General features: G+C 36.0%; 3 protein-coding genes across 5 annotated transcripts; 2 read left to right on the forward strand and 1 right to left on the reverse strand.

Annotated features, from left to right (window-relative positions):
* The first annotated feature begins 413 nt into the window (after positions 1-413).
* LOC143463253 (methionine aminopeptidase 1D, mitochondrial-like) lies at positions 414-3,337 on the forward strand. 3 transcript variants are annotated; one of them, XM_076961691.1, is made up of 6 exons: positions 414-693; positions 1,165-1,284; positions 1,486-1,602; positions 1,731-1,857; positions 1,963-2,115; positions 2,491-3,333. In XM_076961691.1, exons 4-6 carry the CDS (start codon positions 1,735-1,737, stop codon positions 3,136-3,138), a joined length of 924 nt encoding a protein of 307 aa, XP_076817806.1. In that variant the 5' UTR covers positions 414-693; positions 1,165-1,284; positions 1,486-1,602; positions 1,731-1,734; the 3' UTR covers positions 3,139-3,333. The 3 variants fall into 3 exon arrangements, with proteins under 3 accessions (XP_076817806.1, XP_076817805.1, XP_076817807.1); XM_076961690.1 differs by having other exon boundaries at positions 1,486-1,594; XM_076961692.1 differs by lacking the exon at positions 414-693 and having other exon boundaries at positions 1,249-1,284; positions 1,486-1,594; positions 2,491-3,337.
* Positions 3,338-3,823: 486 nt separating this feature from the next.
* LOC143463234 (alpha-aminoadipic semialdehyde dehydrogenase-like) lies at positions 3,824-8,255 on the forward strand. Its single transcript, XM_076961662.1, has 11 exons — positions 3,824-4,138; positions 5,052-5,105; positions 5,190-5,348; positions 5,596-5,707; positions 5,798-5,975; positions 6,369-6,586; positions 6,754-6,933; positions 7,180-7,286; positions 7,410-7,627; positions 7,713-7,862; positions 8,047-8,255. The coding sequence occupies exons 1-11, from the start codon at positions 3,839-3,841 to the stop codon at positions 8,099-8,101; spliced, it is 1,731 nt and encodes a 576-aa protein (XP_076817777.1). The 5' UTR covers positions 3,824-3,838; the 3' UTR covers positions 8,102-8,255.
* LOC143463273 (density-regulated protein-like) lies at positions 7,963-10,404 on the reverse strand. Its single transcript, XM_076961715.1, has 5 exons — positions 10,209-10,404; positions 9,204-9,332; positions 8,710-8,862; positions 8,378-8,517; positions 7,963-8,305 (listed from the first exon to the last, which is right to left on the reverse strand). The coding sequence occupies exons 1-5, from the start codon at positions 10,321-10,323 to the stop codon at positions 8,261-8,263; spliced, it is 582 nt and encodes a 193-aa protein (XP_076817830.1). The 5' UTR covers positions 10,324-10,404; the 3' UTR covers positions 7,963-8,260.
* Between the last annotated feature and the right edge of the window lie 429 nt (positions 10,405-10,833).

Below are 10,833 nucleotides of genomic sequence, written 5' to 3' on the forward strand. Positions count from 1 at the left end.
TTTTAACTTGAATGATTGAAAGCGTTAAACTTAATCTGCTTTTTTTTAAAATCTCTTTTTTTTGTTCTGTTTTGGAAAATTTGGAGTCGGAAACTCTTTTGTTTGCTTGAGTAGTATAATTCTGCTAGGATTGTGCCAGAATGACAGATTGACAGTGGTCTAAATAGGCTTACAGGTTTTTCCGTAGGCGACTAGGCCTTACCTAGATTAGGCCAAGGTTAGTCTAACTCTAAGGCCTAAGCCGATAGGGGAAAGCGTGGCACCTGCACGTACGAGTTTCATCAACATGGCCAAAAGTTTCATCGTTTTATGCACGTTTTTTCGTCGATAATTAATTAAATTGCCGTACTCTCCAGTCAGGATCTAAGCTTCTTTAGACTAGGCATATATTTATAGTTTATCGCTTCGGTTTTCTCATAACCAGTTTTTTCAGGAAAGTTTTGATTGGGCCTAAATCGACTAATCGCCCACTAATTTGATACTTGCTATGCAGCTTTGCAACGTTTAAAAGAAAATGCTGATCAAGCGTCTGCTGCTGTGCACTGCAGTCAGATCTAAGTTTGACGCTATTTCTTCAAAGAGTCTCTCCTTAAGGCACATCTCAAAGCAGTATTCTCTTCAGTCAACAATCAAAACGCCTGATACCAAAACACTACCGCCTGCAAAACAAGATTCACCTACTCAAACAGAAGGGTATGGTGTTAAAATGATGAAATCTGTTCAATTAATCACTGGTCTTTGATAAAACTGAATTTATTTTTAATTTATCCAACTATAATTATAATGTCTGGTTCTAAAATCGATATACTTACAGTATATAAGTTTTCAAAACTATCCTATATAGACCTATATCATTTATTTTCTTAAATAAAATAAAACAAATTTTGTTATTAGAAAGAGTATATATTGCTTATTTCCATTATTCATTGAAGTTTAGTTCAAAGGTACTTTGGCAATATATAAATTTAATTGCACTATACTTGGATATAGTACTAATGTATTGTATTGCGTACTAGTATTTACTTGAATATATATCCACATCTTTGTTTTAATGTAATAAAGGTATGTACCAACAACCGGTTTAAATAGTGGGCCAATGCTGATCAGACAGGAGAAATCATTGTTTTAAATGAAGTTGTCCATCACATGTTTTTGTTTTTATAGCTTGACAAATCCAAGACCAAAATCAAGTGCATTCAAGTTCATAATAACTTTCTCTGTTGTGTTTGGTGGGGCACTATTCTTATACCAGCACTTGCAAAACAAACCAAACCTTCATCCAAAGTAAGTTATAAATATAGTATTGCTAATTCTTATTATTTTTTAGCCATTATGTTCTCTGTCCCTTGCGTGCCGTACACATTAATTATATATGATTATTTGTTTGTATATAATAATGTACAAATAGATATTGTGTATGATGTCTTACCAAAAAAGTTTTACCATGAAAAGTACATTTAGCATATCCATAATGATTTATTTCAGCGGCAATAAAGGTACCACGTTACAAGCAGAGTTCAAAAAACTGTTTAAGCTGTTCAAAGGAGAACTACGACGTGTTGATTCTCCCAACAGGAGAGATTAGAAAACTGAAGTAAACAGGTTTAATCTTTGCTAACTCAGCTTTGTAATTGGCCTTTATAAACTTACATCGGCACTTGAGTTTTCTGTATGGTTAGAGAAAAAATATTTGTGCCATTATTTTCATTTATTTGTTTTTGTCTTTGTAGAAAAATGAGATTTTCGTTGTCATGTGCCAACATGTGGAATTCAATAAAAATATTTTTTCAACAACATGCAAGGTCTCACAAACTTGTATACCCTGGCACTGTTAGCAGAACATTGCCCATGCCTGATGTATGTATCTGTTTTCATTTGAAATGTGGTTTGCTAAGCATGCTTTAGTTAACATGTCTTTTGTCATTATTGTTAATCAAATTAGCTTACCAAATATTTTTGTAGCATATACAACGACCTGACTACAGTTGGAAAACTCTAAAAGAACAAAGAAAGTGTTCAGCTATTGAAATTAAAAATCAACAACAAATTGCCAACATGAAAATGGCAGGTTCTGTAGCACGACACGTTCTGAATCTTGCAAAGTCTCACGTGCAGGTTTGCTGATTTCGCATGACTAGTTTGCTGAAACGTTGCTGTTTGTTTATGATTTTGCTTCAAAGTAACATTTTCACATTATGATGGAACACATTTTTCAAGTGAAATTTCTTTAGTAGGTACCCAGTACAATGCTTCTGACATTTTTTTAATAGCGTTACTTGCAGTTGGCAATCAAGATGTATTTGTATCTGTTGCAGTATTGCTGTAGGCACTTTACTTTGTAATAATAACATGTGATATTTTGACTACCATAATTTCTGGATAGCCATTAACTCAAGAGTTTTGAGTTACACAGATTCATATTAAAAAGCATTTTTGCACCACAACCATACATTTGGAATTGCCAAATGACATTCCATTTGCTATTTTTAGCCTGGCGTTACGACTGAGGCCATTGACAGACTGGTACATGAAGAGATACTTTCAAATGGTGCCTACCCTTCACCACTTCATTATAAAGGTTTTCCGAAATCCTGTTGCACTTCAGTCAATAATGTGGTTTGTCATGGAATTCCCGATGATCGTCAACTCTCAAATGGTGACATCATCAACGTCGACGTAACTGTTTACTACAAAGGCTGCCACGGTGACACAAGCGACACTTTTGCAGTTGGTGAAATTGATGATAGTGCCAAACACCTGATAGCAACAACACAGGAATGCTTGCGTTTAGCCATTAAGAATTGTGCACCTGGCGCTTCGTTTAAAGTAATCGCGGAACTTATTGAAGATCATGCCGCAAAGAATGGATTTTCAGTCTGTAGAGATTACATAGGCCACGGAATAGGGTCGTATTTTCACGGCCCGCCTAATGTCTGGCACGTACGTACGCCACGAACCGAACAACGCTTGATGGAAAGTGGTATGACATTCACCATAGAACCTATTCTAATTGAAGGGTCAGCAAAGACAAAGGTTTTGGCCGATGGATGGACAGTAGTTACTAAGGATGGGTCGAGGTCTGCCCAGGCTGAACATTCTGTTTTGATTACTGATCACGGAAGTGCTATTCTAACTTAATTATTTTTGTTCAATCAAGTTGTTAATTGCATAAATTAAATTGTTATGTTTTTGAACAACCGATTTAAGGGCTAGTTTGTCTCTCTGTCAACATGTTTAAAGTTCTTTGCCAAAAAGCATGTAAGCTATTAGAACTACCATGCACATGTAAAAAGAGTTACAAAAAACATCCAAGAAAAGAGCAAGTTTTACCGTAGAATATAGCATGTCGGAAGTCATGGGGGTAGCGTGGACAAGCAGGCCTACTTAATTCTCCAAAAAGTGTAACAAGAATTTTTTTCTCTTTATTGATTAATTATTGATCGATTCAAACATTTTGGAAAAAAATATACTGTCGGCATACCTTATTGTCATCAAACGATCAGACTTCTCAAATGGATTCCAGTAGGTCCCTCAAATATTGTGATGAAACGTCGCTAAAGCTGATTTTGATATTGACCCTGTTTTAATAAAAAACAGCGATTGGGTGAAGAAATAACAGGTGGGTCAAAAAGTGTCCAATCAAATGTGTCATACAAAGTAAGTGTTTAGGGAAAGTCCCTTAATACAGCTTCCACAAAACTGTCAATCAGTTTGGGTTAAAGATTGTGCGACTCAAGTTGCAGGCTAACTTGACCGTTAGAAAATTAAATTCACTAAAAGAAGTGGTAAAAATTAAGGCACTTTATAGCCTACTGTGTTTGTCACCAGATACAGTATAATGTTGATAACGTATTCTGCTCTTCGTACACCAGAAAGGCAGCCTTTGTTACTCATCTTAGATTTGTTTGTTCCTAATAGCTTAGGCAGTGTTAAGCTTCGTGTGAAGATGCTGAAGTTAAGTAAAAGATCTGTAATAAATCAAGTAAAATATGTTACTGCTTGTCAATTTTCCACTACAAAAAAACTTAGTAGTGATCTACTGATTGACCAGCCAAAGTATGAATGGCTGAAAGAACTGGGACTAAATGCCGACAACGATGGAGTGTTTGATGGATCCTGGAGGCCTGGGTCGGGTCCGGTATGTTGATACTGTACATGCGATTTACCTGTTTTTTGAAATGCAAGTATAGCATATTAAAATAATGTATATATAAAAATTGTTGTAGTCTGCATTTAAGTCATTAGTATGTAGGCTATATCATATTATATATATTTTTTTTGAATCTTTTTTATTGTAATTACTTAATTCTGTAATTATAAGTAAAAGTGTGATACTCATTTGACTTTTGGGCATTAAAAATGCAGTAGACAATACATTATGCTTTAGACAAATTTCATATTATCATCTTCAACACACTCCGTTATGGGGGTTAACCCATTTGTCACATTTCTCTATAAGTGCTAGTAACACCTCAGGAATGCGTTAAAGCTCATTTACCACATTTCTATAACTTTCTTTTGTGACTCAAATTGCATTCATTTGAGCATAGTTTTTAACTCTGAAAAAAATTCAGGTTGTGCCCAAATAGATAAAATAAAGAGTTTGACAAGAAAATTTGTATCTTTTAAGTGGGATAAGTAGGGGCATTTTTTTTTGGTGAAGCTGTTCATTTTCTGTTGCCGACACATCTGAACAAATGCCATACACTTGCATTTTCACAAAGACGATGTAAAACCTTCCAGTAACGTGTCCTATTCCTTGTTTGGTCAAGTGATGTGTATAATGGAGTAAAGTCACATAGGTCAAAGAAACAAGTCACAATTATACTTTTGCACTCCTGTGAGACTTTGTTCTTTTTGCGTTTTTTGTAAGATGCTTCCAATGAAAGTTACTTGAACTTGCATGAACAATGTTTCAACACTAATCATAACAGTTATTACAAAAAAGAGATGAATCTTCTTGATTACTTCATCTTTGTATAAAACTTATTGTACATAGCTAATCTTGAACATGATTTTGTGGCAATGTGTCAGGTATATTTTTTCTGCAGGTTGTGACGTCATTGTGTCCTTCAAATAACGAACCAATCGCAAGAATAGCAACTGTGAGTTTAAACCATTCGTCATATATTTTTACAACTTTTTTGTTTTCCTGTCATTTTTATAGCTAAACAACGCTTTGTCTTCAGGGTGCTCTAAGTGATTACCAGGGTGTAGTTAACAATGCCAAAGAAGCTTGGAAAGTCTGGGCAGACATACCTGCACCACAGAGAGGTGAAATTGTCAGACAAATTGGTCATGCATTGCGTGAAAAGAAGACTTTGCTGGGAAACTTGGAAGCTCTGGAAGTGAGTATGAATTTTTTACATAGTGTATGAATAATGTTTATACAAGTTAATTACAGTCAAGCTGTGATGTTACCTAGTCTGTATAATTTTTGTTTAATTCTTGTATGTGACCATATATGTTGGATGTAATGCCAAGCAACAATGTATATACTTGGTTTAACGGTTGTGCTTAATTGCTCATATTTCATAGAACAGCTTATAAATCAATGAGTATGAAAACTTAAACAACAAAATCGTTTGTCACCAGGTTGGTAAAATAGCAGTAGAAGGGGCTGGAGAAGTTCAAGAATTTATTGATGTCTGTGATTACGCAGTCGGTCTCTCAAGGATGATTCCCGGAATGGTCTTTCCATCCGAGCGTGAGTTTGTTCATCTTCTTCTTCTCTGTGTTTGCTCTTTTGCCGTGACCAGGAATGTGGACTTTTTATTGTAAAATGATTTCGTTGAAGGTCCGGGACACGCGTTGATTGAAAACTGGAATCCGGTCGGGTTAGTTGGTGTGATTACCGCGTTCAATTTCCCAATAGCAGTGTATGGATGGAACACTGCCATTGCTCTCACTTGTGGAAACAGTGTTTTGTGGAAACCTGCTCCGACTGTAAATTTGTCCACCATCGCAACACAAAAGCAAGAAATTATTACCTTTTTTACGTGGAACTATTACTAAGACACAATTTAACCAAAAATATTTTTAGTTGGTAATATATAGATACAATCATACCTATATTCAGTGGTGGGATTCAAATATCTTAACATCTGGTTCTCTCACTAGCAGCATGCCATATTGACCCAGAATCGATATACACATAGGCCTATACAATATACATACGCTTGTTAACAACTGGTTCGCGGAGGTCATTGAAATTCCAAGAAACGGTTCGCACAAACCGGCTGAATCCCACTGCCTATATTAAGAGCATTTGATCATTATCATTTTGTTGTCATCAATTACTTGTTTTCTATGTTTTGGTTCTCCTGTTAATTCTACACAATGTAAACAAAATGTTGTTGCTGTTGTAGAATAATGGAAAGCGTGTTAAGAGAAAATGATCTTCCTCCTGCAATATGTTCCCTGATATGTGGAGGAGCAGATGTTGGAAGTGAAATGGCTGATGATACTCGTGTAGATCTTCTTTCTTTCACTGGCAGCACAGCCGTTGGACAGAAAGTTGGTGTTGCCGTGCAGCAACGCTTTGGAAGGAAAATTCTAGAACTTGGTGGAAACAATGCCATAATTGGTATGGTTCTGCTTGTTTCAATCGAATGGTTATTCGGCTTTAATTTGATTAGTTGAGCTAAACTGCCACATCCAACACGACCTTCTCCTGAATTTTTGCTTGGTAGGCCTTATAATCAGTTTTGTTTATTTTTGTGTGAATCATTTTTATATTTATTGTTTCCACAGTGATGGAGGATGGAGATTTAGATATGGTTGTGAGGAGTACTCTGTTCGCGAGCGTTGGAACACAAGGACAGCGTTGTACAACTGCCAGGCGATTGATTTTACATGAATCGATCTATGATAATGTGTTGGAAAGACTAAAGAAAGCCTATGCCCAAGTCAGAGTTGGAGATGCTTTAGAAGGTTGATATTAGATGTTAAATCTTACAGTTACAGACAGGCCCCTATGGTAATTCCATCACAAGCAAAATCATAAATATAACCAAACCAACTATGACCGACCTGTGTAAACTATATAGAAAAGATATAATCAAACCATTACATACTCTTTTGATGGAATTATTTGCGTCAATTTTAAATCATTCCGATAATGATATTATTCTGGTAATGAGAAATGGGTATCCTAACACTCACACCTTTAACCTCTAGAGGGTACAATTTATGGGCCGCTGCATTCAAAGGCGGGCGTAGACCTATACTGTGCAACAGTAAACGAGGCAAAGCGTATGGGCGGAAAGATTGAAATCGGAGGAAATGTAAGAAGACTGCTGTATGGTTGCAGTTTGAACAGACATTGCTGTAAAATTGTAACTTTATACATCAAAGTGACTGTGAATTCAGGACACTAATTACAGGTTGAATTAATAACCTATCTACAGGTAATATCAAGACCAGGAAATTTTGTCGAACCAACCATAGTAACTGGTTTAGCTCACGATTGCCCTGTGGTGCTCAAGGAATCATTTGTACCTATCTTGTATGTTCTCAAACTCGAAGGCGATTTAAACGACGCCATCAAGTGGAATAATGAAGTGGACCAGGGCCTCACAAGCAGCTTGTTCACACAGAATTTGTCAAGCATTTTCAAATGGATGGGGTATGTTGTCATCTTTTTCTATGGAATATGCGACAACTTACTCCATGATTTTCTTATTGAAACATACGTGTTGCATTTGCTGCAGTCCGAAGGGTTCAGACTGTGGAATTGTTAACGTTAATATACCAACAAGTGGGGCTGAAATTGGTGGAGCCTTTGGCGGTGAAAAGCACACTGGAGGTGGTAGAGAGTCGGGTTCAGACTCGTGGAAGCAATACATGAGGAGATCGACTTGGTAAGTTGGTGTGTGACTCGTGATGTAGTCGCAATGTTTTGATGACAATTGATTTCTAAATGGTGAATTCAAACTCTGCAATTAACTTTCCAAAACAAAACCAATTCTACTGTATTTATTTAATGCGTATGAGGCAAACGCGAAACCCAATCACATCTTCCTTTCATTACTTAATCTGTTACAGCACGATCAACTACAGCAAAGACCTTCCACTTTCACAAGGAATCAAGTTTGAATGAAAACTTGTTGCAATAATCGTGCGCTTTTTTATTTGTAACCAGTGGGCGACTTGTACTGTTGTGGATCATGGTGTCTTTTACCTAACGTTATTAATACTATGCCTTTGCGTGTTTTGAATCACAGTACGTCATGAATATACAAATTCGATAAAAATCTCGTCATCTTTTCACTTCTCCCAAATCTTCAATATGATCTTCATCAATCTGAAGAACGATCAGATATTGATAAACGTTCATTACTCCACACATCTTGTCTCTATGAAACAATAATATCACCTGGTTCCACGTTTCCGATATCAAGTCAATTAGGTCATCAGTGACATCGCCTTGTATTATGATTTCATCGTCCCCAGAAACCGAAGAACCACAAGAAAATTTCTGCGAAAATTGCTTCGAAGCTTTCTTTAAATTAATATCTGAATGAAAGAATAAAAAACTTCTTTCTCAATTTGTTTAATGAGTTTTCCTAATTCAGCAAACAAAATTGGTCTAAAATAATACATCACTGGCATAGCAAATCATTGCGATCAAAGTATCTCCTGCAGCTCATTGTATGCTATAGGTTAATTATGTGACATTTTTCATGAGTTAAACAAAACAAATCTTACCAAACGTGGCTAAACCAGTGACCCTTGTGACAAATTTACGCTTTCCACGAGGAATTCTGGCAATTCTCACTATGTCCGGTTCCTTTTTCTGTTTTGACTTGACATTACCACGACCACCCCGCTTCTGTCGCTTCTTATCACCAGGTGTGTCTTCTAAAATATAAGCAGTACATATAACAATTAGTTACTTGCTAAACCTCTGGTATTTTGCGTTAATAATATTACACAGGGTCATACAACACTATTTAGTTACTTTAAGTCACTTAAGAATGATATTTAATAAGAATATGCTACTTTCTTACAAACTAGGCTTATCACTTAACATTTCTTCATGGTAATAAGTGCACATGAAATGTATATAGTCAGTGCTACACATTTTAAAGTTGAAATTATTTTCAATAAGCACATGTGGTAGCTGGCAGGCGGTCGATTTATACCAGTCAAACAAATGAAAATATACAATACAGTGCAACAAATAAACAATCACAACATACCAAGATTTAATGCTTCCAAGTCAAATCCTTCCTGCTCTAGAAGATACTGATTATTGTCACGCCAAACCCTACATCTTTGGAGGGTTGCTTCGGGCATAAACTCACAGTATTCCAATGGCAGTGTACACTCTGAAAATTAGCATAAATACAAATCATTATCTTTTTTGAGACATTCCATTATCTTGTGTCATTTTAATAGCACGAAAAAAATCTATTCTATTACAAATACAATAAGTAATTGGGCGTCTTCTTTATCCAATATGGCAGCGTTTTAAGGCAAATGAATAATTCAAGAAGGAATGCATGTTGTCATAAAAAAATATGAAAATATTTGCACAACTTCTAATGAAAAAACATTCTTAAGTTTGTTTTTTCTTTTCTAAACTACAAAACCATAAAGTTTCTTTATTATAGTAATTCTTTACATCAGTGCGTCCCAACCAGTGGCCTGGGGAGCTTTTAAAAGAGGGCGGCGAACCATTTAAATATAATATGATACTATTTCTGGTGATTAACTAAAACGTTTTTGAAAACTAACCGATATTCTATAGTTTTACATTGATTAGTTCGTGAAATGGGAACCATGAATCTGCCCATTGTTGTGTTAACAATTACACATTGTGCATGTGTGCTCTCATGACAAAAGAAGATTAGCTGACTCTCTATCACCCTGTATTTTTCCTAAAAAGGCTTGTGTTACTGGGCATGCTCTCTAAGGCTAGAAATTAAACATTAGGGGTTGGGCTAGCAAAAGTGGGACATAGGCTGAGAAAGATTGGGAAGCACTGCTTTACGTGAAGCGTTGAACAAAACAAACAAACCGAGCAGTTCATTTAGAAACTGAACAGATGCAGATGTATCAAAACTAAATGAAACGCTGATAACGCTAACAAGCTATCTAAGCCATATATGTGGTCAAAAAACTTTCCAGTTGTCAAGCCAAGTATAACAGCTATGAGTTGCAAATGAAAATTGTTGTAAGCCTATATAATCTAAGCTATATACCTGGACAATACAAAACTTTTACAGGATATGAAACTGGTTTCATTTCTTCGGGTTTAATTTCATCTTCGTCTTGCTTTGGTTTTTCTGGTGCAATATCACCTTCTTCAGTGCTCATTGTAACAGGTATAATACTTCAATAGGTTAGTTAAATACCGTTTATAGCCAAGCCTACAGGTATTAAACTATCGATACCAGGTACCTGAAATTACTTACAACTTCGTTAACTTCAAACATGGATGCGTTTTTATATGCTACTGTATTAGAAGTGGATAATATCACACTTTGAATAAGTTGAACATGGCCTGTATAATTCCAAAAACTGATCAGAGCAACAAGTTCGCGAATAGATCCTACCTACAGACTTGCGGTAAGTATTCAGCCTACAGCAAGAATATGGTTTTACTCCTTATATTTTGCTCCAAAATTTGTAATTTTGTTTCCATGCTTCAATTTTTTTTTAAATTAAACGATTTCCCGAAGTCCATGCCACGGACTCATGCAGGTAATGCCGCACCAGTCATGACTCGTAAGTTAGCAAAATCCTCACCCCGTCTGATTCAAGTACAAGTTATCACAAAAGTAGAAGTCAACACCAGGGTTGATTACTTGATTTGGCGCACAAAGT

The sequence above is a fragment of the Clavelina lepadiformis genome, chromosome 6, assembly GCF_947623445.1.
Source record: "Clavelina lepadiformis chromosome 6, kaClaLepa1.1, whole genome shotgun sequence".
NCBI classification, from domain to species: Eukaryota; Metazoa; Chordata; class Ascidiacea; order Aplousobranchia; family Clavelinidae; genus Clavelina; species Clavelina lepadiformis.